This window comes from Nerophis ophidion, linkage group LG26 (assembly GCF_033978795.1).
Source record: "Nerophis ophidion isolate RoL-2023_Sa linkage group LG26, RoL_Noph_v1.0, whole genome shotgun sequence".
In the NCBI taxonomy this organism is placed as follows: domain Eukaryota; kingdom Metazoa; phylum Chordata; class Actinopteri; order Syngnathiformes; family Syngnathidae; genus Nerophis; species Nerophis ophidion.
In genome coordinates this window covers 29,856,896-29,884,320 of record NC_084636.1, presented here as the reverse complement: position 1 = coordinate 29,884,320, position 27,425 = coordinate 29,856,896, and the positions used below count along the sequence as shown (strand labels likewise).

The following is a 27,425-nucleotide window of genomic DNA, read 5'->3' as shown; positions in this document are numbered from 1 at the left end:
CCCGCTTTTGCCATCCTAGTCACTGCTGTTGTGTCCTTGGGCAAGACAGTTTACCCAGCTGCTCCCATGCCACCCACACTGGTTTAAAAATGTTACTTAGACATTGGGTTTCACCATGTAAAGCGCTTTGAGTCACTAGAGAAAAGCGCTATATAAATATAATTCACTTCACAAGTGTAGATAGAACATGTTAAAAGAGAAAGTAAGCAGATATTAACAGTTAATGAACAAGTAGATTCATAATTAATTGTTTACTACTTGTCCTTAATAATTTTGACAAAATAATAGAATGATAAATGACACAATATGTTACTGCATATGTCAGCAGACTAAATTATGAGCCTTTTTTTGCGTACTTACTACTTTAAAGACAAGTTGTCTAGTATGTGTCCTATCATTGAAACGCCGGCGAAGGAGGGTGCCCACCTGATGACCCCAATGAAGCTGACAACCATTACCCTTCCTCCTCTCTGCCCCGCATCTTACAATCCCACCCAACCAGGTCTAACACCACAACCACTCTGAGGCAGCGCTGAAGGAGGTAGCCTATTATTTCCACTCTACTCAGGTTATCTTGTATCATGGGATTGTTCTATCTAGTCCTAAAATTGAACTGAACTATTTTATTTAAGGACAAACTTGCAATAAGAAACATGTTTTTTTTTTGTTAAAGTAAAGCCAATAATGCATGTTTTTGTGATCTCCTTTATTTAGAATCTACACAAACTGCACTTCCACAGTTACGATGCACAAACCAAGCGAGAAAATCGACTTAAAGAAGGGTGTCCGATAAGGCGATACAATTTCGCCGAAACTGTTTACAGCTGGTTTGAAAAGCATATTTCGCTCTCTGGAGTGGGAGGATAAAGGAGTTGATATCAACGGAGACAAATTTAATCATCTGAGGTTTGCAAATGACATTGTTGTCTTGGGAGAGAAACTCTGTGAAGTGGAAGATATGCTTAAAGACCTTGCAAATGCCAGCAAATGTTGTGGATTGAAAATGAATATGAAGAAAACAAAAGTTATGGCATCATGAGAGGAGAAATACCGTTAAGCCTAAAAAGAAAGGTCTTTAATCAATGTGTGTTACCAACCATGACATATGGAGCTGAAACCCGGGCATTGTCAAATAAAATGGAAAAGAAAATAGCAGCAGCACAACACAACATGGAAAGAAATATGCTCGGAATCACATATAAAGACAGAAAAACAAATGAATGGGTGAGAAAACAAACGCAAGTCCAAGACATTATGAGAACTATCAAATTAAGTAAGTGGAAGTGGGCTGGACATATCAGTAAGAGAACAGATAATAGATGGACTTCCCTAATGACATCACGGAGACCCATGGATGGGAGCAGAAATAGCGGAAGACAGAGAGTGAGATGGAGAGATGAAATAGACAAATATTGGAGAACAGTGCAGTTGCAGGAAGCAGCTAGAGATCGTTCACTATGGCAGAAAAATGCTGAGGCTTTCGTCCGGCAGTCGACTGACAACGGCTGATGATGATTATTTAGAAAAGTACCAAAAAGTATCACAATCATTTTGGTACTAGTTCCAAAATATTGGTATCTGGACAACACTACTCTAGACATGAAATAATATCCGTATAGTCGCTTTTCCAATATAGTACTGTAATGCTGCCTGAGGCTGAGCCAATCAGTGACCACAATAATGAACAGTGCACTCTTATTGGTTTGGCTCATCTAGTGGCAACTGTTACTTAGATTAGATTAGATAGATAGATAGTACTTTATTTATTCCGTCAGGAGAGTTCCTTCAGGAAAATTACAATTTTCAGCACAATCCCATTCAAGATCAGACAAACATTACAGGGAGACAGAACAGGATCGCTGACGGGTCTGCCGGCTTCCAGCGCCCCTTACAAAAAAGATGACATACAGGTAAACGGGGGGGGGGGGGGGGGAATAGAAGATTAAAATAAAATAAAAAAATCGGTCTTAGCCTGGGCCCTGGAGTGGGGGTGCAGACTGAGGCCAAGGGGGAAAAAAAAAACAACTCATAGCCATAGTACACATCCCTCTTCCATGTGTGTAAGAGGGAAACATCAAACATCAAAGAACACAGAGGACATTAAAGACATTAAAGCAGCAGATACAACCAGACACTTCTACATACAGCTATGAATAAAAAGTAAAATAAACATATGCACTGTGGTGGCCTCTGCGGTCATTGTCCGCTGGGGAGGAGGGAGCATGGCCAGAGACAGAAGCAGACCCAACAAAGCAACCAAGACAGCCGACTCCACTCTCGGCCAGCGTCCAGTCCGCATGGATGAGCGATGATACATCCAAGGAGACTGAGGTGTCCGACACCTGCTCACCCAGTCGACACACCGCGAAGCCTCTCCGTCCCAGCGCTCAGTGCTAGCTCCGCAGCCCTGTCCCCTCATCCGCATCTCCTCCAGTCCCTCCAAACAGACTCCGGTGTGGCAGAGACCCAGCAGCAAGGTCTCCATGGCCAAAAGGCTCCCGGGAGGCAGATCCAAAAGTCCACAAAAAAAGCACCACAGAGGTCACGAAAGTGCCACCCCTTGTCACACAGTCCCAAAGGGTCCCGGACCAAAATGCAAAAAAATATAATAACACATGAAAACAAGAGGGAAACACAAAAGGATGACACAAGAGCACAGAGCTCCTGCCTACAGCAGCCACTACAGCAGCGCCATCTTGGAAAGAAAAAAAAAAAATGTATCTTTACTGTAGTAAAGATACATTCGTTCATTCAGCTTTTTTTTTTTTGCTTGTAAATGCTTATTTTGCTCAATTTAGTCTAAGTCGGTCTCAAGTTCTGGCAAAGAGTGCAAGGGTTTAGACTCTCGAAGTTTGCGGGACATTTGCTTTGATGTCTGCTCCAAGGAGCGTGTTTGCCAACAGTCAAAGACGCAAGAGTGGTGGAACATTGACGTAAGTTCATAAACATTATTTTTGCCCTTTTTCTGCTCGTATGCCAACTATTTAATCTGCAGCGGTCTATTTTGGCGGAGAATTATGACGTTTATCGTTTTTTGATGACGTTTTGGTTGGATGAACGAGACCCGAACGTTCACACTGCAGTCGCATCACTTACATATCCGTTTTACATTAACATATAAAAGAGGTTTGGGTCGGATGGGAGCTTGGTTGGTAGAGGGGCCTTGCCAGCAACTTGAGAGTTCCAGGTTCGATTCCCGCTTCCGCCATCCTAGTTACTGCCGTTGTGTCCTTGGGCAAGACACTTTACCCACGTGCTCCCAGTTCCACCCATACTGGTTTAAATGTAACTTAGATATTGGGTTTCACTGTGTAAAAGCGCTTTGAGTCACTAGAGAAAAGCGCTATATAAATATAATTCACTTCACTTCACAATCCAGATTGACCTGCAGAGTTACTGCTGTTGTGTCCTTGGGCAAGACACTTTACCCACCTGCTCCCAGTTCCACCCATACTGGTTTAAATGTAACTTAGATATTGGGTCTCACTGTGTAAAAGCGCTTTGAGTCACTAGAGAAAAGCGCTATATAAATATAATTCACTTCACTTCACAATCCAGATTGGCCTGCAGAGTGAACAAGGCCTATAAGTCCTTCATTTTACAAAGGGCGTTTTCTTTATTTATTTTTTTGCTCAAAGCTCTCAATCAACATAGGCATTTTAACCTTTTGAAGGCCTTTTGATCAAATTATGTCACAGTTTTCAATTATTATACATTTTAATTAGTTACTTTACTCATTTTAACCTGTGACATTATCTGATCAAAAGAGTAAATTATATACGTAATTTTTTTTAATCAATTTGAGCATACATCCATCAATCAATCAAAGTTTATTTATATAGCCCTAAATCACGAGTGTCTCAAAGGGCTGCACAAGCCACAACGACATCCTCGGCTCAGATTTAAGTATGTTTTTACAACCTTAACATACTTAAATAGTGTCATGTTTGGCTTGAAGAGAATTAAAATGAACACAAATGGGTGGTTGAATGTCCTTTTAAAGCAGGGGTGTCCAAAGTGCGGCCCGCAGCTAATCGTTTACCGGCCCGCCACACATTGTGCAAAAATTGCAAAATTGATAGAATTGCAAAAATAAATAAAAAAGTGGAATGAGGTGAAATCTAATGAGAAAAAGTGGCAATGTTGACACAAAGCTGCCATGCAGGCAGTTTTTTTTTTCCTTTTGTCTTTGTTTTCTTTTTTTTTTCCATTGCTCAAAAAAAACAGGACCAAAAAATCTATGTTATATTGAATTATTACTTAAAAATTATCGCTTTAAAATGTTTTATGTGGAAAAAATATTGCATATGTTGTGTGGTTGCCGTATAAAAACATCAATGTTTGGACAAAAGAGCATAAAACAAACAAAATAGTAGTTCAAACTTAAAATCAACAGATATATCAGAAGTTCATCTTGAAATTTAAGTGTTAAAAGTTAAAAAAAAAAACTAATAAAAATGTATCACTTTATGAGTGGGGAACCTTTCGGATATCGAATATATTTATTAGGATTTTATTTAACTTTTTACTGTGATTACTCAAAAATATTAAATAATTAAAATCAATGGTGTCCTGCATTATTGATCTTTGAGGGCTTGAATTGCTCAATAAAGGAACTCTCCTGGAGGAATCAATAAAGTACTATCTATCTATCTATCCAAATACTGCATATTTCAATTTTACTATAAAAAACAAAGTTGTCTGACAGAAAAGGCATATAACCTTACTTGTTTTACTTTATATCAACCTAAAGTTGATATAGAGATTTATTGTAAGCATTAAATAAAAAATAATAATGATAATTCGATAGTTGATTGGCAACACTAAATTGGCCCTAGTGTGTGAATGTGAGTGTGAATGTTGTCTGTCTATCTGTGTTGGCCTTGCGATGAGGTGGCGACTTGTCCAGGGTGTATCCCGCCTTCCGCCTGATTGTAGCTGAGATAGGCTCCAGCGCCTTCCGCGGCCCCGCAGGGAATAAGCTGGAGAAAATGGATGGATGGATGGTAAAAAGGCAGTTTCTGAGATTACCCACCAAGGAGCAAAATGGTACTGGAATATCAATGTTTATCCCAATAAGGTGAAATGTTGTCTGTCTATCTGTGTTGGCCCTGCGATGAGGTGGCAACTTGTCCAGGGTGTACCCCGCCTTCCGCCCGATTGTAGCTGAGATAGGCGCCAGCGCCCCCCGCGACCCCGAAAGGGAATAAGCGGTAGAAAATGGATGGATGGATGGATGGATGGACTTATTTTTAACATTTTAGTGACTGAGACCCTCAACGCTCCCCAGGAGCCCTAAGGATTAAAAAAAAACAAAACAACATATATTTTGCTATGGTTTGAAAATGAAAAATATCAAAATGGCCCCCGCATGCTTAAATTTTTCCGTGTGCGGCCCTCTGTAGAAAAAAGTTTGGACACCCCTGTTTTAAAGGGTTAAGTACAGCATATCTGTAGTCAGTAACCTAACTCCCCTTTAAAATTACCCTGTTTTACAAATGTACTGCAGCCTCCTTCAACACAACACCATTCCGTAAAGCCACTGTTCATATAACAGTATCTGACTTAAGTGGCTCTTTAAATGGAACCATAATGAGAGGTAAAATGTTTTTCTCCTTTTTTGGAAATTGTCCCCCCCTCCTTGCTATTTTTTTAATGAAGCACAGATTGTCAAGGATGACCCCAGTACTTGACTTCAGAGTTTTGGCACTCAAAACCTTTTCCTGAGCTGCACTCAGATCAGAACAGATGGAGTCAATAGGTTTTGTTGGCCCCCTATAGTTTCTTCCCCCCCCCCCCCCTCCCTGGCAAGGAAATGTGAAGGACAAAGGGGAAACTGTTTAAACAGGTCTAGTGGCCTAAGTTCAAGTACATTTTTTCCCTGTATTCATATCTTCAAGGATTGTATGGGGAGGTTATAACCGGGATTTGCATGAAAATCTAAGATACAATAATGCATGTATTATTAGGCAGTCCCTTCAGGATTTCACAGGCTTTTTTGTGATTGTTGCAGCCATGGTCAATGATTTTTCTGAAAGGTGCAGCAAAAGTTGCCATATTTAGAGGCTTTTCAACATTGAATCTAGCTTATGAGTTTATGAACTTTTTCATCAATAATTTCTGTTCCTTCTAAACGTCCATCCATTTTCTACCGCTTATTCCCTTTTGGGGTCGCGGGGGGGGCGCTGGTGCCTATCTCAGCTACAATCGGGCGGAAGGCAGGGTACACCCTGGACAAGTCGCCACCTCATCACAGGGCCAACACAGATAGACAGACAACATTCACACTCACATTCACCTTCTAAACTTAACCTCTAGAATCACAGGATCGCAACAAAAACTGGAAATCTACTGTATTGATGTTTTACTCATTTGATACCGCACAGACTTCAAAGTAGATACTAAATGGCAGTAAAAGTACATACTCCGAGCTCATTGTCAAATTGATGTCCTGTTTTAATTAATCATAACTAATAATTAATCATACTTATAGAGAAAACACCACCACCAAACTTAGTGTCCTCAGTTTGAGTTTGAGTTTATTTCGAACATGCAAGCATACAACAAGATACATCACAATTTCCAGTTTCTCTTTTCAACATGTTCGAAAAGGAGTAGGAAAAAAGCAGAGCTTATTTAATCCCACCCCTTTTCTTTTACATAACAGTTGCTAAAACTTTTGTTCGCTTCCTGTTCTCAATGTATTCACAATATGCTCCATAAGTAATCACAATAAATATAAATAATAATTGGTGAAGTAAGTTATAATTCATATGATGAGATGATTAAGAAGGGCTTCACGGTGGCAGAGGGGTTAGTGCGTCTGCCTCACAATACGAAGGTCCTGCAGTCCTGGGTTCAAATCCAGGCTCGGGATCTTTCTGTGTGGAGTTTGCATGTTCTCCCCGTGAATGCGTGGGTTCCCTCCGGGTACTCCGGCTTCCTCCCACTTCCAAAGACATGCACCTGGGGATAGATTGGCCCTGCGATGGCGACTTGTCCAGGGTGTACCCCGCCTTCCGCCAGATTGTAGCTGAGATAGGCGCCAGCGCCCCCCGCGACCCCAAAAAAGGGAATAAGCGGTAGAAATGGATGGATGGAGATGATTAAGATTATTTTGAGACTGAATGAATGAATGGATGAAATAATTTCAGAATGTTTTTCGTGGTTCTTCTTCTTTGTACTTTGTAAACACTTTTAAGTTTGAAGGGTTGCACTTATTCTCCGTGTATGTTTTACGGTTGGAAAGTGTTTATTCATCTTAAACATCAATTTATGTCATATATCACATTTACCCTCAAATGTCAATAACATTTATGAACAGTCGAAAGTGATCCGTAGCAGTATTTTTTGTTGGTAAATGAGAATTGATAAGAGTCTCATCACACTTCAACATATCTAACATGTAAATACTGCCTTTTTTGGTCATTTTTGCAGATGAAAATATGTTTTTAATTGTTTTACTATGGATAAATTAGAATTAAATAAATATATGAATACATGCTGGATGCTGGTGCAATGCTCAATGTTTATATACGACATTACCCAGAGGGCTTAGCGGCGTAGACGGGTTTGATTTGACAAATTTAAGTGCCGATAATGACACTTATTACACAAAATAAGTTGCTTTCTTTGGGCAAAGTTTTGAGGTCGCACATAATTTGCAGGGATTGGTTGAATTGCTGACATTGCAAATTCCTGGAAGGACACATTAGGGCAGAAGATGTGTTTTATAGTCAAAGCAATCAATCCTATCACCAGTTATTATTTGTAACTACCTCATTAGAAACCACTGAGAAGCTCATTTCACCTAGCCAGGAAAGTTGCTTTATTACAGAGTTGTATCATGAAATAATGGTTCAAGTAATTCAAATAAATATGAGCGTTCTTAATGCATCATTCTCTTTTTAAGGACCCCTGGCCGTGAGCTACAAGTGTACTACGCACCCCATCACACGTACAACGATTTCTTTGGCGAGATCAACAGGCGTGGTGACACTTTTTACGTAGTGTCTTTCCGCAGGGTAAGTTTGTCCTCACGGAACCATATATTGACAATCAACACGTAGTAAGAGTTTCACTGCTGTAGCTTTTCCTACAAACTCTCCATAAAGTGACTAAATAAAGAAAATAATATGTAATGAATGAATCATGAATAGCCTGTAATAGGTCTGTTCCTTAACGTAAAAATTTCATGTGAAAGCAGGGCGGAGGTGGGGGTGAGGTGAACACACCCAAGGGTTCCGTTTTCTCGGCCCATTTGCAATCATCCGGGCCATATTTTTAAGATTTCAGGCGTGACTACATGTCATTTCTCATCTTCTCACTCTTTCTTCATTAGAGTTTTTACCTCAGTCTGGGCTCTGGGTCTGCTTTGGATTTGCTGTCTTACCATGATTAATAGTGGACATCACTTTCAGTAAAAGTTCTTTGATCACGTTGGGTTTTAGTGCTGTCTTTTCTTCCCGGAAAGATATTTATAGAGGGCCCCAGTGTAACGTTATGGTGTAAAGTGCTAACCAAATAAAACAGATTTTCTTTTTGAATGACTCCAGCGCCTGTCAGACAGTACAATGAAACAGCCCAGTAAAGCTCCATCATGCTTTAAAACAAAAACATTGCTAACAAAATTAAAGGGATATTTTAGCTTCTTTCCCCCGAGCGCCGCAATGCATTCAATAGTCTTGCTGAATGTGGTGGGAGTCTTAACACACGATGGTCAAAGATTAAGGCCCCCTGTCACCAAGTTGGTCACAGTGGTGTCGGAATAGTGACCGCGGGGGAAATCAAATAGCTGCTTAATATATATTTTGTCGCTGTAGGGTTGTTTTTAGCATGTCAGTCTCACGTTCCCTTGGGCATCTCTGTTGATTTTGCTCATTATTGCCACGTGTGTGGGGGTTTTCCCTGTATATTCAAAAAAGTGCATGTTAATTGGACTCTCTAAAGCAGACCTGGGCAAAATCAATCAATCAATCAATGTTTACTTATATAGCCCTAAATCACTAGTGTCTCAAAGGGCTGCACAAACCACTACGACATCCTCGGTAGGCCCACATAAGGGCAAGGAAAACTCACACCCAGTGGGACATCGGTGACAATGATGACTATGAGAACCTTGGAGAGGAGGAAAGCAATGGATGTCGAGCGGGTCTAACAAGATACTGTGAAAGTTCAATCCATAATGGATCCAACACAGTCGCGAGAGTCCAGTCCAAAGCGGATCCAACACAGCAGCGAGAGTCCAGTTCACAGCGGAGCCAGCAGGAAACCATCCCAAGCGGAGGCGGATCAGCAGCGCAGAGATGTCCCCAGCCGATACACAGGCGAGCAGTACATGGCCACCGGATCGGACCGGACTCCCTCCACAAAGGAGAGTGGGACATAGAAGAAAAAGAAAAGAAACGGCAGATCAACTGGTCTAAAAAGGGAGTCTATTTAAAGGCTAGAGTATACAAATGAGTTTTAAGGTGAGACTTAAATGCTTCTACTGAGGTGGCATCTCGAACTGTTACCGGGAGGGCATTCCAGAGTACTGGAGCCCGAAATGAAAAAGCTCTACAGCCCGCAGACTTTTTTGGGCTTCGGGAATCACTAATAAAATATGGCCCGCGGGCCACATGCAGCCCATTAAGATTTTCAATCCGGCCCGCCAGACGTTCTACATAATTTTTTTAGACCTTTAAATCAAAATTTTAGCCACCATTATGATGTACAGCAGTGTTAATTTTGTTGCCGAAAATTTTTCGTCATAGTTATAGTCAACGTCCTTTTTTTTTTCTGACTAAAACGAGACAATAACTAAATAAAAAATAATTTACGTGGACTAAGACGATGGTCTATTGACATATTCGTCAACGAGTAAAAACGAGATGAAAATGTCTGCCAGAGACGAGATCCGATCGGAACTCATTTCGTTAGGAAGAGGCGGCAGGAGTTGGGAAGGGAACCAATCAGAGCAACGTGGTAAACTTAGTTTGCGTTTGAGACTGACCCGGGAATGCGCTGCAGAAGACAACATGTCAACGCCGGGGAGGAAGAGGAGAGAGGACATATGGGGAAATTTTATATTTGACGTCAAAGATAACAAGACGCAGTGTAAGAAATGCAGCGCGAGGAATACGGGGAAAAACACAACAAACTTGAAGCGACATTTACAGTCGAATCACCCGGAAATCCACACACAGGTAAGCATTTTCCACCACATACAACTCACTCGACGTTTTCCCGTTTATTACACGGCTTACTCGTGAAATACTAAATTTGAGACATGATTTTCAGCAAAATACGACTTGTATCGGTGATTTTTCCGCTGTTTTGCTTTGACTTTCAGAAATCGAAGGGAAAGTTTACATATTACCCTTTAGTCGACTAAATCTACTGTAGTTTTCGTCGACTATGATCTAATGATATTTCGTCAACTAAAACCAGACTAAAACTAAAACAATTTAAATAACTAAATCATGACTGAAACTAAATTACATTTTAGTCAAAAGACTATGACTAAAACTAAATCAAATTTTGCTGTCAAAATTAACACTGATGTGCAGTGCTGTTTTTAAATGTCCGTAAGTCTTGTACTGTAGAAAGTATTTCAATTAGAGATGTCCGATATTATCGGAATATAAATGCTTAAAATGTAATATCGGAAATTATCTGTATCGGTTTCAAAAAGTAAAATTAATGACTTTTTAAAACGCCGCCGTACGGTAAAACATGGACGTAGGGAGCAGTACAGAGCAGTTGTGTCTCCTAGTCAGCAGCCCCTCCCCACCCCCCTCTCCCACACACAACACAGGAGTTGACGACTGCAGCATGAGAGGTTTACTGGCGACGCTTGATGACCTCATCAAACCGCCGCGAGCGCAGCATAACAACAAGAGTGTGTTGTTGCCGGTGCTGTAGCCGTGGCTAACAAGCGAGCTCGCTTGGTGACTGACTAACGACACCATGTCTATGGTTAGGGATTATTTTAAAGTGTCTCTGACGAATAAAAAACTGTCAATTTGCAATAACTGCAAAAAGTTGGTTATGCGAGGAGGAACCAAGACGTCCTTTAATACAAGCAATTTGATCTCCCACCTCTTCAAGAGTCATATGGAGATACGCGATGAATACAAGCAGAAGATGGATGTGAGCCAAGTTTATAATTCCCCGTTATATAGTATGCACTAAATGAGGACTATGTTATTGATTACTTTAGTAATAAAAATATATTTATATCTATCACATACAGCCTATTATTTGTGCACTACTGACAAGTGATGCACCGACAATTCGGTTGTCTTAAATAGACTCTGCTCAACGAAACCGAATGGTGTGATGAAATATCCATTTTCGGTGGCGACTGCGTCTTTCCGGTAACTTGATGTCAAAGATTACGTACTGACTACGGCAACACACCATAGCCTATACCAGTGGTTCTCAAATGGGGGTACTTGAAGGCATGCCAAGGGGTACATGAGATTTTTTGAAAATATTCTAAAAATAGCAACAATTCAAAAATCCTTTATAAATATATTTATTAAATAATACTTCAACAAAATATGAATGTAAGTTCAAAAACTGAGAAAAGAAATGCAACAATGCAATATTCAGTGTTGACAGCCAGATTTTTTTGTGGACATGTTCCATAAATATTGATGTTAAAGATTTCTTTTTTTGTGAAGAAATGTTTGGAATTAAGTTTATGGATCCAGATGGATCTCTATTACAATCCCCAAATAGGGCACTTTAAGTTGATGATTACTTCTATATGTAGAAATCTTTATAATTGAATCACTTCTTTATTTTTCAACAAGTTTTTAGTTATTTTTGTATCTTTTTTTCCAAATAGTTCAAGAAAGACCACTAAAAATGAGCAATATTTTGCACTGTTATACAATTTAATAAATCATAAACTGATGACATAGTGCTGTATTTTACTTTTTTATCTCTTTTTTTCAACCAAAAAGGCTTTGCTCTGATTAGGGGGTACTTGAATCACTGAAATCACTGAAAAAAGGTTGAGAACCACTGGCCTATACAATAATGCCATCTAATCTCTCAGAATTGCAACGGCATGCTAAGTCTACTACTTGCAAGATATAACAACTGGACAGCACATTTATCATGATTATTTCAGTGTTCAATATTAAAAGAGGACATTTTATTATTAAACAATCTACATTAACACCCACAAAAGTACCAAAAATTGGTACCGTCAAATGCGAAAGGTACTAATCCCTATTACTGTTACATCATTGCAAATCACTTTTGCAATGGTGTGATTCCAACCGGACAAGTATGAACACACTATTAAATTAGTTCTTGTTATAGAGAAAATATGTCACCTTGTAATTTCTGCCTTTATTTTGTTTCCCGGGTTTCAGGGTGTATATATTTGTTAAAAACGGGTGGGCTCTTGTTCCACTCAGTATGATGTGATTACAAAACTCGCCAGGCTTCTGGATTGAATTTGAAACCAATCACAATCAATTTGCACGTCCGTCTTTGTGGATTGTCCATACCTTTCCTCGTCCTCTCCCCGGCAGTTCTGCTCTTTGTGTTGTTGCGACACGTTCCTATTGAAACCCAGATCACCCTTTGAGCCCTTTGCAGGTACGCAAGCACCTGTGGCTTTGAGTATGAAAGCAGTTGAGGCGATGGAAAATGTACCTCTAGACAAAGCCAAAAACTGCTCTTACTTTTTTGTGTTATGGCACCTGCCGCTTGATGTAAGCGTGCGTGTTTTGGGGCGACGTGGTGGAAACATTGCGTGATTTCACAGAGGACTTTATCCAATATGTTTGAAGGAAAATGTACCTGTCGCCATGGCAGCAGCGGCTCTTGTGTCAGCTTGTCTAGCCTGTAGGTCCCTTGATGATGAGCAGTAATGCACTTGATGTTTTCCTACATCGTCAAAAACCCTCTCATTGGGGGGAACATTTAATAGCCCCATTGGTAGGGTCCAGCTTTTTCTTAGTGCCTTGCAATGCCAGAAGCATATGCCAAACAATGAACTCTTTTAATTTTAACTACTAGTTGCAATCTCCCGGACCATATTTTTGATTTATACTCAATTGCTAGTATTGCTTTTTTATTGTTATTTGGTGAATATAAACACTCTCCTTTAAGTGATTGACAGTGCACTTAACACAGCATTACTGCACGTTAAAACTCAATTATATTTTAATAAGTGGAACTTGCTCGCGCGATTTAAAATTCCACCAACACTTCCAGGAATAATATGCCTCCAAAGTTGGACAAGAACTTGGAGGTCCAAGCGTAGAAATGTACAATTTATTGAGACCTCCACTTGGTGACCGACTCAAGGATTTCTATTTTTTTTTTTTCGTTGTTGTTCTGGCCAGCTTCTTAGGCAAATCATATAGTTGATGTAGATGCCCATATCGGCTGTTCAGATTTACTTTGCAAAAGAGAAAAGTAGGATATTTCTCTTGTTGCCTTATTTGTATTTGACTTTATTAAATGTATTTATATTATTATTTGGTGCAGCCAGGCCGTAGTAGGAGGGGATTGAAAGAGAAAAAAAAGGAAGACAAGAGGGGGAAATTGTGGGGACAAGAGGGGGATGAGACGAAGAAATAAAAAACAACAGCAAACACAACAAAAACAACAATAGAGCAAAATCAGCACATGCGATATTTACAAATATGATGGTGAAAGTGATAGCAAAGAAGCAGTTAGCGAAATTATTAATAATACAGAAATGACAATGAGCATTTTTACACTACAAATGGAGCATGACAAATACCATTAGAAATAGCACTATTGATAATGAACAATACCAATAATTTACCTCTATTATCAACAATACAGTTGTCCAAATGCAACAATAAAGATAACTAGAGATAAAAAATGAATACCGAAAAATGGAGGCGTAGAAAGAGAAGCAACCTATATTAACCTTGTAGATTGTTATAGGCTTAAATGGGGAAGAGGAAAAATACAGTGGTACCTCAATTTAAGAGTGTTTTGAGAGAAGAACTATCTCACGACTAATTGTTATGCTTTAAAGGAGAACATTATCACCAAACCTATGCAAGCGTCATTATATACCTTGATGTTGCAGAAAAAAGACCATGTATTTTTTTTAACCGATTTCCGAACTCTAAATGGGTGAATTTTGGCAAATTAAACCCCTTTCTGTTTATCGGTCTTTTAGCGATGACGTCAGAACGTGATGTCACCGAGGTAATAACACATTACAAACACCGGGTCTCAGCTCTGTTATTTTACCTTTTTTTGACTATTTTTTGAAACCTTGGAGACATCATGCCTCGTCGGTGTGTTTTCGGAGGGTGTAACAACACTAACAGGGAGGGATTCAAGTTGCACCACTGGCAAGAAATCTGCCGCCAGACCCCCATTGAATTTGCCAGAGTGTCTGCACATTTTACCGGCGATGCTAAGACAGACATGGCACAGAGATGTATGGATAAACTGCAGATGCATTTGCAACGATTAAGTCAACGAAATCACAAAGGTGAGTTTTGTTGATGTTGTTGACTTACGTGCTAATCAGACATATTTGGTCGCAGCATGACTACCAGCTAATCGATGCAAACATGCTACGCTAATCGATGCTAACATTCTATTTACGCTAGCTGTATGTACATTTGAAACTAGATACCCACATTTAATGCAAAACAAACACTTACCAATCGACGGATTTAAGTTGCTCCAGTGTCACAAGATGCGAAAGTCCTGATCGTTTGGTCTGCACATTTTACCGGCGATGCTAATAAGGCAGCCATGCTATGGGCCACTTCATTAGGTACACCCATTTTATGGCCGAGTAGCGTCAATAGCTATTCGCTCAATAGCTTCAATTTCTTCTTCAATTTCGTTTTCGCTATCTGCCTCCATACTCCGACCATCTGTTTCAATACATGCGTAATCTGTTGAATCGCTTAAGCCGATGAAATCTGAGTCTGAATTTGAGCTAATTTCGCTATATCTTGCTGTGGTAACCGCCATGTTGTTTACATTGGCAGCCCTGTATGACGTCACAGGGAAATGGATAGTCGTATCGCAAATAGGGAAGAAGTGGATGATAGTTGTTGAATTAGAAAAATAAATCTTCCAGCGCTACTGAGCCTGCAGCAAACTTGGTAAACCCATTTGAGCAGAACACTTACCCATTGAAAGAGTGTACATTTAGCCAAGAAAAGAAGGAAAACTGCTTTTTGATTGATTTAAACTTTTATTAGTAGATTGCACATGCGAGTACATATTCCGTACAATGCTGATGTTGTTTGATGTACAAGCAGCTAGAAGAAGGGACAGTAGTCCACTCTCCAAGTTAAATGATGTACATTATTATTACGTTACTACTGTATTTGTTACTAGAACATTTTATTACTTTGTTTTTATACAGTGTTTCTTTTTAAAGGCTTGTTTTTCTTTTTAAAAGACATGGTACACGTTAAAATTGTGCTGTTTTGTGGGGGCCAAGCACCAAATAAATGAGTTTAAATTCATTTAAATGGGAGACATTGTTTGCGATACAAGTGTGTTGAGTTGAGAGCTCTGTCACAGAACCAGTTAAGCTTGTAAATTGAGGTATTACTGTACAATAAAAAACGTAGATCCGGAAATTATGCACAACTTTGGACAGTAGTATACGTACAGTATCTCCGTTCTGGCTGTTCAGTAAAATATAGCTAATAGGTTCTGTGAATCTTTGGGCATCCCACAATCTGGTATGATTCGATTCTTGGGGGTAACGATTCGATTCAGAATGATTATTGATTCAATATCCATACTTTTTAGTAGCATTGGGTGCCAGTTGTATGATTAACTACATTCCTCCTATAAATAGACAAGCAGCTGTGATAAATGTATATATTACTTAAAAGAAAATTGGTTTAGTTCAATGAAATTCTACCCAAACATTTAAAAATGTTAAATACATATTAGGCAACATACGTACATATCAGTGCAGCAAATATGGGCATCTATATCAACAATATGAGTTGCCTGAGTGGCTAGAAACGACAGATTAAAAAAATGAAAATAAATAAATATAAATACCTTTAAAAATACATATATGTGTATATATATTTAATGTATATGTATGTATATACATATATATGTATATATGGATATGTATGTGTATATATATATATATGTATATATATATATATATATATATATATGTATATATATATATATATATATACATATATGTATACATGTATACGTACATATGTGTATATATATATATATATATATATATATATGTATATATATATATATATATATATATACTGTATATATATATGTATACATGTATACGTACATATACATATATGTGTATCTGTGTGTGAATATATATATATGTATGTGTATATATATATATATATACATATATATATATATATATATATATATATATATATATATATATATATATATATATATATAATTTATTTATTTTAATACATTTTTGATTGAAGTGAAGGACCTTTTGTTAAATTTTTACCCTGGCTTTGTTTTGTATTTTTAAAAAATCTGTTTCTGTCCAAGCTGCTGAGCGCAATGTGGCTATAAATCTACAATAATGATAGATATGGACAGAGTATTTATTGAAAGCATGATGTCTGTGTTAAATAGCACATAAGACATTTCGCTGGACAATATAAAGTCCCACAAATTATTGCCGATAAACGATATTGTCAGCATTATTTTAAGACCAAATTAAGCAGTTTTTTAAATAAAAAAAAATAATGCAAGTAACATTTTTAACCAATAAAGTTTGATTTGTAATAAATATTTTTTTCAAAAACATAATTATTCTAAATAATGTAAGAAACACAAAATAATACAATAAGTCTGAAAATAAAATAGATTCTCAAACTCTTAGTTATCTTTTGCTGTTTTTTATGTTGTTTTTGCAATGTCTTTGTAACATCTTCAGCACCCTTTTGATGGGCTCCTCTCTGTCATTCACTTTGAGGCTGAAATATTCCCACACATATGGCTTTGCAATAATCTTTTTTCCTCGTTTTTCTTGCTTTGCGGTGCGTCTCGCTCGCGAGACTCTGTCCTTTCGTGTGTCTAAACAAGCGGTCCTGCCACCGCCCACCGAAACAAAAATGTTGGATGGATGACAAGAGCATTTTCTGTAATTGTTTAATCCTGCTATTAAATAAAAGCTCTCAAGTGCTGAGAGCGATGCACAGAATGAATCCTCTTGTAGCCGGTTTTAAAGCAAGAGAAAGAAAGAAAGCAAACCCACGGACAATCGGACATGGATATGTCCATCTGTCTATCCATTTACTACCGCTTGTTCCAATCAGGGTTGCGGGGGGTGCTGGAGCCTATCCCAGCTGCTCTCGGGCGGAAGGCAGCGTACACCCTTGCCACCTCATCGCAGGGCCAACACAGACAGACAACATTCACACTCACATTCACACACTAGGGCCAATTTAGTATTGCCAGTCAAACTATCCCCAGGTGCATGTCTTTGGAAGTGGGAGGAAGCCGGAGTACCCGGGGGGAACCCACCCAGTCACGGGGGGAACATGCAAACTCCACACAGAAAGACTCCGAGCCCAGGGATGGAACCCAGGATCTCTGCATGTTCCATCTGCTTAACATAATGACTGGGAAAAAATCTGGTGGGAGGAAAACATGCAACTTTTCTCTGACTGCAATTGAATATTCACCTACCGAATATCAGGAGCATTGTGGCAAAAATGTGCAAGCTTTTGACCACAGACTTGTCACTGCTCGGTGATATTTGTCTAGCCCAGAGCTTCTCAATAATTTTCTGGAAATGTTTTCATAATTAATTCTGCAGAATGCTATTTTTTCCAATTTGTGAAAATGTATAGTTATGTAGTCCAACTTAATTATTTTACTCAAAGTGGCCATATTATGATTTTGACACGTAATGGTAGTTCTTTGGTGAAAATGTTGCCTATATTATAGCGACCGGAATGGGAATCAGCACCTCCAAGTCCGAGTCCATGGTTCTCGCCCGGAAAAGGGTGGAATGCCATCTCCGGGTTGGGGAGGAGACCCTGCCCCAAGTGGAGGAGTTCAAATACCTAGGAGTCTTGTTCACGAGTGAGGGAAGAGTGGATCGTGAGATCGACAGGCGGATCGGTGCGGCGTCTTCAGTAATGCGGACGTTGTACCGATCTGTTGTGGTGAAGAAGGAGCTGAGCCGGAAGGCAAAGCTCTCAATTTACCGGTCGATCTACTTTCCCATCCTCACCTATGGTCATGAGCTTTGGGTCATGACCGAAAGGATAAGATCACGGGTACAAGCGGCCGAAATGAGTTTCCTCCGCCGTGTGGCGGGTCTCTCCCTTAGAGATAGGGTGAGAAGCTCTGCCATCCGGGAGGGACTCAAAAGTAAAGCCGCTGCTCCTCCACATCGAGAGGAGCCAGATGAGGTGGTTCGGGCATCTGGTCAGGATGCCACCCGAACGCCTCCCTAGGGAGGTGTTTAGGGCACGTCCAACTGGTAGGAGGCCACGGGGAAGACCCAGGACACGTTGGGAAGACTATGTCTCCCGGCTGGCCTGGGAACGCCTCGGGATCCCCCGGGAAGAGCTAGACGAAGTGGCTGGGGAGAGGGAAGTCTGGGTTTCCCTGCTTAGGCTGTTGCCCCCGCGACCCGACCTCGGATAAGCGGAAGATGATGGATGGATGGATGGATATTATATTTTACAGATCTTTTTCAAGCCGCCTTCTGACCGTCTCTTGAGTGCGGTCTTGGTATGTGCCTCCACTTCGACTGTGTCTTCTCCCCCTCAGCCATGTTGTAGCAATAAGCGCTTCGTCATCAAGTCAGAGTTTAAATATTACGCTACTTTGTATTAGAAATAGCTACAGCGGTGGATGCATGTGCATGTACGAGCCAGTCTTTTCCCACAACTAGAGGATAGAAAAAAAAGAAGTAGCTAATTGACTGCAGCGCAGACTACAAAGGCGGACTCGTGCAAAGCTCTTCGAGTAAAACTTTACCATATGTGGAGTGTCAGGTTCAAACACTGATGACATCTATTAAACAAGACAAGAAGCAAGGAATTAAACAGAGACAGAATTAAAATTGGCACAATTGAGGAGAAACGCGTACACCTGTACCCTTGTACAGTGTCGCCACGCTCCGACGAAATATTGTACGCCTCTTCTTTTATTAGGACTTTCCCTGATTACATGGCAACAGCTGTTTCTAAGGGAGAGGGGTCGTAAACAGCCATCGCCTTTGATTAAAAACAGTTCAAAGAAAAGGTTTTAAAACAGTTCAAAGAAAAGGTGCCTGGAGCTTGGGCAGGTCCTGCTTTCTCTCCGCTTTGTTGATCTCGGGTCAATACAAAATCTTTCTGTGGATTACAATACATCAAAGAAACAGAACCCTCATGTCGCTCCCCATCCTACACAGTAAAGTTTTACAAGCATTTTGTTTGCTGGGATCAAAGACAGCTTTTATCCTCTCGCCGGGAACTCATTGAAATACAACATTTTGTAACAACTTTAGTACAATTATTGTGACATGGAGATTGGAAAAATGTTGCAAATTGGGTAAATTTTAAACGGTTCGTTTGGAGGAAGTATTAAATAAGTTTTATATACATATCTCCATTTGCCAAATAGGTCCCGTTTAAATGCTTAGTAACATGGACAGGATCACATAATCCTTTGACCACATTGTCATTTGATAAAAAGTATATCATACAACACAGTGGTGAGGAGCAAACTGCTCAGTCAGCATTAATACCGCTGATGAGTTCATCGTAAACAACAGTACTACTCAGTGGCCTAGTGGTTAGAGTGTCCGCCCTGAGATCGGTAGGTTGGGAGTTCAAACCCCGGCCGAGTCATACCAAAGACTATAAAAATGGGACCCATTACCTCCCTGCTTGGCACTCAACATCAAGGGTTGGAATTGGGGGTTAAATCACCACAAATGACTCCCGGGCGCAGCACCGCTGCTGCCCACTGCTCCCCTCACCTCCCAGGGGGTGAACAAGGGGATGGGTCAAATACAGAGGACAAATTTCGCCACACCTAGTGTGTGTGTGACAGTCATTGGTACTTTACTTTACTTTAGTCCTCGTACGAGTTTCTCACCAACAGCTGAGCAGCCCAACATTTTAAGTTGCGTGCAGAGATGGAAACGGCTGTTTCTGCTGTGCATCTGCTGTCATCTTGCTAACCGGGAGGTTGCCTTCAGCCACGGTTGTTTTTAATTGCACTGCAAGGTGGCCTGGCACTAATTTGAGAACACGGTAGTCATTGGCTGTTTAGACGACCCAACAAGTAACTACAGGAAACTTGGTGGTTCATTTGCGGGATTTTTAACGTCTTTTTATTAACATTTTCATTGGCTTCTCCGTAGTTGCTCTTTGAGCAACAGCTGAGGATGTGTTGTAATGATCCTCTTTTCTGACAGAGCTGGCACATAGACACACCTGTGTGCCAGCTCTGTCAGAAAAGAGGATCATTACAACACATCCTCAGCTGTTGCTCAAAGGCATTGGGAGATGGCAGGTACCGGTGGCGCCACGACCAGGTCCTGCGGGCAATAGCAGACACTATCTGCACTGGCATCAACACCAGTAAGCGGCAACACCCAACTAAGAGCACAATTGCCTTTGTCCGAGCAGGAGAGAAACCTCAACCCTCCAAGGAGACCCAGGGTGGCCTGCTAACAACAGCAAGGGACTGGCAGCTCTTGGTTGATCTAGGAAGGCAGTTGCGATTCCCAGACATCATTGCAACTACAACACTACGGCCAGACATGGTATTGATGTCTGGAACCAGCAAGCAGGTGGTGCTTCTTGAGCTAACTGTCCCCTGGGAGGACAGAATGGAGGAAGCTCAGGAAAGGAAGAGGGCGAAATATGCAGATCTTGTGGCTGACTGCTGGAGGAACGGGTAGAAGTCCCGCTGCGAGCCTATTGAGGTGGGCTGCAGGGGTTTTGCAGGCAAGTCCTTACACCGTGTCATGGGGCTCCTTGGAATTTGTGGACTGCACAGGCAAAGAGCCATAAAAAACATCTTGGAAGCGTCTGAAAAGGCTTCACGTTGGCTCTGGTTGAGGAGGGGGGACGCGTGGCGTAGTGCGCTACCTGGACACAAGTCGAGGGACTGATCATCCTCGGCTGGGTCGCCCGGGTGAGGGTGTCTGATTAAGACCCGAAACACCCTATGACCCGGGGAGAATCACTGATGATGTGTCCAGGTTGCACCATGCGGTGTATTATAGTACAGTTAAGAATGTCGAGATGTTTCTTAAGACATGAGTTATTAAATAATAGCCAGGTTTTGACCCAGGAACAGATGATTTCCAATATTTGTGTGCAAATGCATGAAGCAAGAGAGAATTTATTGTTGACACATTTTTTTGTTTTGTTTTGTGGCTCCTGTGGTTTTCAATTAGAATTTAAGTGGTTTGGCTCCAGATATATACCATTGTCCCTTAATTATCATACGTTCTGTAGAATTCCTCGCAACATTGCATCACGCCCTAGCCCTGCGCTAGACGAATATCACCGAGCAGTGACTTAAGTTTGTGGTCAAAAGCTTGCACACATTTGCCACAATGCTCCTCATATTTAGTAGTTGAACGTTCTATTGTAATCAGCGAAAAGTTGTAAGTTTTCCTCCCACCAGATTGTCAGTCAGTCATTATGTTGGACAGGTGGAACATGCAAAGGTCCTGGGTTCCATCCCCAGGCTCTTGGTATTTCTGTGTGGAGTTTGCATGTTCTCCCCGGGTACTCCGGCTTCCTCCCACCTCCAAAGATATGCGCCTGAGGATAGGTTGATTTTCAATACTAAATTGGCCCTAGTGTGTGAATGTGAGTGTGAAAATTTGTCTGTCATGGGCACTCCACTCATCTTTCTCAAGAGGATGTACTTCGATGTAAGCCTTTCCTCTCTGTCTCACGGAACCATTATTTACAGCGCCAATAACTGAATTAGGTTGCAATTATCATTTCTTGGGAATTAAGGACAAAAAGTGCTTAGTTAGCCTTGAGGGAAAATGAAATATTTTGATTATAGGCTGCTACATGGAAACTGGGCTTAGTTTGTAAGAAATAAACACCATTGACCTCAGCACGGATCGTCTCACCACCCTAAAATTGAGGAATCCCAGCCTCCTAATGTACTTTGCCTCTACCATATAATCTTTTAACGGTTTGGTTTTGGCCGAAGAAGCGAGCGCCCCATCTAATTTACAGCCGACTTTGCTGCCCAGTGAGAATTCTCCTGTTTGTGTGTTCTTAGGATCATCTGCTGCTTCCTGCCACCAACCACAATAAAGGAAGTCGCCCCAAGATGTCTGTGGTCTTGCCAGCCATGAACATAAACGGTAAGTAACTCTTGCTATTATTTAACAGTTGCGGAAAATGGATCTGTCAGCACTGCAACAGATGAATGGCATCAACACACTGTTGTCATATTCAGTATGTTGCGATGATCGAGTGCGTGTTGGTACCAGATGCTGCATCAAGTCATCTTCCTCCTTACATCTGATGCCCTTTTTGTCACGTCCTCAGGCTTTTCTCTCTCAGCTCCATTTAGCCGAGCTGCGACGTGGCTGCACGGCCACCGTCCAAACCAAATACAAGCACGCAGGCCCAAAGATAAAGAAATGCTTTCTCAGTGTTGTGATTTCCTTTTGGCTTGGGTGCTTCATAACTTGCACATCAAATCATTTAGACAAGTGCCAGGCCTGACATGTTGATAGAATAAAAACGAAATCTGAAAAGCATAGGGTGTTGAAAACCTAGAAAAAGCACAACTTTTGTGAGACAGTTTGCTTTTTACCCCAATCTTCCTTAAACAGTTCTCAATACTTGGCTCTGACACTGCCAAACCCACTGAGTTCTGTGCCAGTCTTTCCACTTTCCAACAGCCCAGAGCTTCGAAAATGGTAATATTCTTCCAATGCCCCATTTTTCCGGCAAGGTACATTAACTGCATGACTGTAAATCACATTTGAGCGCCTTCTATGGGTTGTGGTTAAAATTATTTTTACCTTGCTAGCATCCATGTACTACAGATATCCTGAAGATTTTATATTCATTAGACGAATAGTCAGTGACTTACGGATAAGGATGGGTACCAAATCCAGTACTTTTTTGGCATTGACCGACTCCCACCGATTCACGCGAAATCTAACGGTGCCATGTTTTGGTACCTGGATTATGTGTGAGGTTACGCCCGGTTGCCGACTCAACTGCCAACTGCGATCACTCCAGCAGCATTGACAGTGGGCTCAGCCAAACTACCTCTGAGTATTGTTGCAATTTTCAATGCCAACAAATAAATTCAATCAAAAAAACACCCCAACGTAAATTAAGTCAAGCTCCAGTTTTCCACAGATGCGCCAGTACATTGGCTTTGTTATTGACATGCAATTTAAATTTTTTGGTTATCAACACCCTCAAATGTTTTAATGAAAACTCCAACTAAGATGCACGTTACAATCAAACAGCTGGTGTTTATTTAATACAGTACTTATAGTATTAACCCTTTGTGAGGGCGCAACAGACAGCAATGACTGAAATGACTAACACACCACAAACTATACGCTACTGCCATTGCTATTGCTTTATTCGCTTTTTCTCTGAATTCCAAGAACAATAAAGTTGATAATGTAACTGTCAGGTTTAAGGACCAAACTATCTATTAGACAGAACAAGAAGCATGGAATCAAGCAGAGACAGAGTTCAATTTTGCTCATGAGGAGAACGCATGGGGCTGCACACTCAGTTACAGTCTCACTCTATGCTCTGAGGAACAGTCCACGCGTTCCTCTATTTATTCAGTTTGGGAGTTCCCTAGTTACATGTTACAACAGAAAGTAACCACATATTAACAGTAAATCAGCAAAGTAGATTGATAATAGTTTTGAGATAACAATACAACTGGAAATGATGCAATGTTACCACATTCGTCAGCAGCCAAATCAGGACTCTTTGTAACCCATTTTGAAATAGTTCTATTATTATTTACATATCAATCAATCAATCAGTGTTTATTCATACAGCCCTAAATCACAAATGTCTCAAATGGCTGCACAAGCCACAACGACATCCTCGGTTCAGAGCCCACATAAGGGCAAGGAAAAACTCACAACCAAGTGGGATGTCAATGTGAATGACTATGAGAACCTTGGAGAGAATATACATAATATATTCCCTCATGTAATATAATATAATGTGATGTATATTGTTATTGCGGGAGGCTGCAATATATAGCCGGATAAAGTGTTAAGGCCAGGGCTCTCAAACTCAATTCAGCTGGGGGCCACTGGATGCAGAATCTGGGTGAGGCTGGGCCGCACGAAAAGATTTGTTAAAAATTTTTTTTGCATACTCCTCCGCATGTCTAGTTGTGTAATGAAGTATTAAATTATATCCGTTGTGCACCGCAACACTCTCAGTGCAAATAAGACACGTCGGGTTGTTGAGCCCCTGTGCTCAACAAAGAAATACTGCATCTCCCACTTTTCCAGGAATTGTCTTTGCTCTCCAAAAACCTTTCTCCTCACTGCAGGCTTTGAAAAAGACATGTTTGGGGTTGTGGAATATATTTGTATTTAGCCGACACACGGAGAATAATGTTATTTCCGCAATGTGTGTCGTTCCGCTTTTCCTCCCTACAGCAACACGGCGGTAATAGCCGGAAAAGTACCGGGATAGCGAGCGAAAAAAAAGTGTCGGCTCCCGGAGTGTTATCCGGCGTCATAAAGAAATATATGTAGTGTTCATCGTGTGGGGCAATGCAAATAAAACAAAAAAAACATAACGGTTTGAATTGGTCTAGGTTATCGGGGACTGTTATTACTGACGGACAGGTGTCGTGGTGTGACTGCAGCCAGACATGTAAGAAAACCCTCGTCTCCATGGCAAGGTTTCTGTCACTTTCACTCATTTGCCGCTTTTCCACTAATGCAGGGGTAGGCAACCCAGAACGTTTTGGACCCAAATAACACAACGCTGTCAAGCGCCATTCATATAAAACTCGCGGGCTGCACTAACATTAAATTTTCATATTAAGGTGGGGGCCGCAAAATAACGTCTCGCGAGCCGTGTGTCTGAGACCCCGGTTAAGGCCTAATATCGTCCATCCCTAGTACAAAAACACTTAGTTCTCCTGTGTTGTCGCATGTCCGAATGGGACTGTTTTGAAGTGATGGGTCTTAGCGGTAAGTCGCGAGATCACTCAGCTTTTCTGAGCTAGCATGGAAGATCCGTGCCATCTCTGTTGGATAACGATTTGTCATTTTTGAAAGACGATGTACACCCCAATGGTGCCTCGGCTACATTTACGTCACCATTTGGCTGTCATTCTTACGACTCGTTCCAATGTTTGGTTTCTGTGAGTTCATCAAGTTCTAAGCTCATCATTTCCACATTGTCTCAGTCGAGAGTCCTTTGAAGGAAAGTAGGCTTTTCTGTGGAAATACCACACAAACTTAGAAGCTGTGTTTTATATTGTTCGCAGTTGTTTGCTGTTCATTTATCACACATGTCATTGCTTTCCTCTTAATACCAATAGCGTATTGACAGTATTGAAATAAATTGATTATATAACATGCTCCTCAATGTAATGAAGACATACCCACTGGGAAATTAGTTTTTCTCTACCTTTTGTAAGGAAAAGATGTGTTTTGATCAAAATGGATTAAGGTAAACATTGTTCTCGGTGGGGGAATGTTAGGGTCTGTGTCGGCCACATGGTCTATTGACACAGCAGTAAACAGTGAAATCCTAGACCTCCTTTTGAGTTCATGGTTGAAACGAAGGCCCAAACAAAGGTGCCATTCAGGATGAGCAACCAGGGCAATTCGATTTGCACATTTTGTCGTGCATTCAGTCCAAGACGTCATCAGCTCTGAGAGAACCGAGACGGATGTTCACCTCTCAATGGCGAGGATGTTCACACCAGGTTTAAGTTAGCGCACAGATGCAAGCTCAGCAGCCTCTTGTTCCAGATGCCACAGAGCAAGCAACCATAAAGGGTGACGGTGACTGTGGTACAGCCCCGCCTCCTCGTCTCCATTTAGATTCCACGAGATTTAATGCAAATGGAGAGCGACGCTGTCCTCTCATTGGAGCGTGATTATTATTCCACGGTGGAGGATAATTCTTTCCAGCTCTTTCTGGAGGAATGCCTTTCACGTCCAGTCACTAAATGGCTTTCATCTGGTGGTGGACAACCGTTGTTAATGTGATCTTTTGCTTAATAACTGAACAAGTTTGCATCTCTGATGCCAACCGATTTCTAGTAAAGATACTTGATCTTCTAGCCACTCCCTAGAATTTTATCAGACTGAGCAGTGTCACCTTATAACAGGACTATTTTAATTGGTGGCCTTGGGACCAATCTAGCCCTGGAATAACCCCCAGTTCCCCTGTATAGAGGAACTTGGACAACTGTAACTTCACCTTCAATGAATGTTCTTCAATATGTCATCCCCAAAGTAAGAACTGAACTAGGCATTTAGGTTTTCAGCACCGAAGGCTTGGAATAACCTTCAATCGAATATTCAACTTCAAACCCTTGTTACATTAAATGAGTTTAAAGCTTCTGTGAAAGGATTGCAGTCTACTCTTGGCCAGGTCTCCCTTGGAAAAGAGATCTTTGATCCCAATCTGATTTTAACTGGTTAAATAAAGGCTAAATAAAAATTGGCAGATCCTAGAATTGGCATTTAACCTTGCTACCAAACATAGTACACTCAGGTCCAAACCTGAGATTTACACAACTGAGGTATTCCTCAAAGCACTTCTTTAGGTCCTCTCCTTTCTGGCAGTTACAAAAGTGTTTTTTATAATGTGATTTATGTCACAAGTGTGTTGCTGTACTGATGCAAAGTGGAAAAGTGTTCTGTGGTCTGACTATTTAGATTTCACCATCTGTGGTTCGTTATATCTTCAAAAGGTTTAGAGAATCTGTAGAAATCACTGCATGTAAGCAATAATATTACGGAGCTTCGATCCCTAAGGCGGTACTGCAACAAAAAGCGACATTATTGTGTAAAGGATATCGCCACACGGGCTCAGGAACACTTAAAAAAAAACACTCTCAGTAAATACATTTTGTCGCTACATCTGTAAGTTCAAGTTAAAACTCTACTATGCAAAGCAAAAGCCATTTATCAACAATACCCAGATATGCCCCCAGCTTCGCTGGGCCCGAGCTAATCTAAGATGGACCGATGCAAAGTGTAAAAGTGTTCTGTGGTCTGACGAGTCCACATTTCAGATTGTTTTTGGAAATTGTGGACATTGTGTCCTCTGAAAAAAAAAAAACATCCGGTCTGTTATAGGTGCAAAGTTCAAAAGCCAGCATCTGTGGTCGGTACGGGTGTGTATTAGTGGCCAAGGCATGGGTAACTTACACATCTGTGAAGGCACCATTATTGCTGAATGGTACATTCAGGT

The 27,425-nt window shown here is 40.8% G+C and overlaps 1 protein-coding gene across 1 annotated transcript in view; it reads left to right on the top strand.

The window, feature by feature from the left end:
- The window catches only part of atf6 (activating transcription factor 6), a 103,404-nt gene that overhangs the window by 63,524 nt on the left and 12,455 nt on the right, over positions 1–27,425 (top strand). Inside the window, exons 14-15 of the mRNA XM_061888611.1 lie at positions 7,913–8,024; positions 22,255–22,339. Of these exons, the coding sequence (XP_061744595.1) occupies positions 7,913–8,024; positions 22,255–22,339 (197 nt within the window). The remainder of the gene's footprint in view (positions 1–7,912; positions 8,025–22,254; positions 22,340–27,425) is intronic.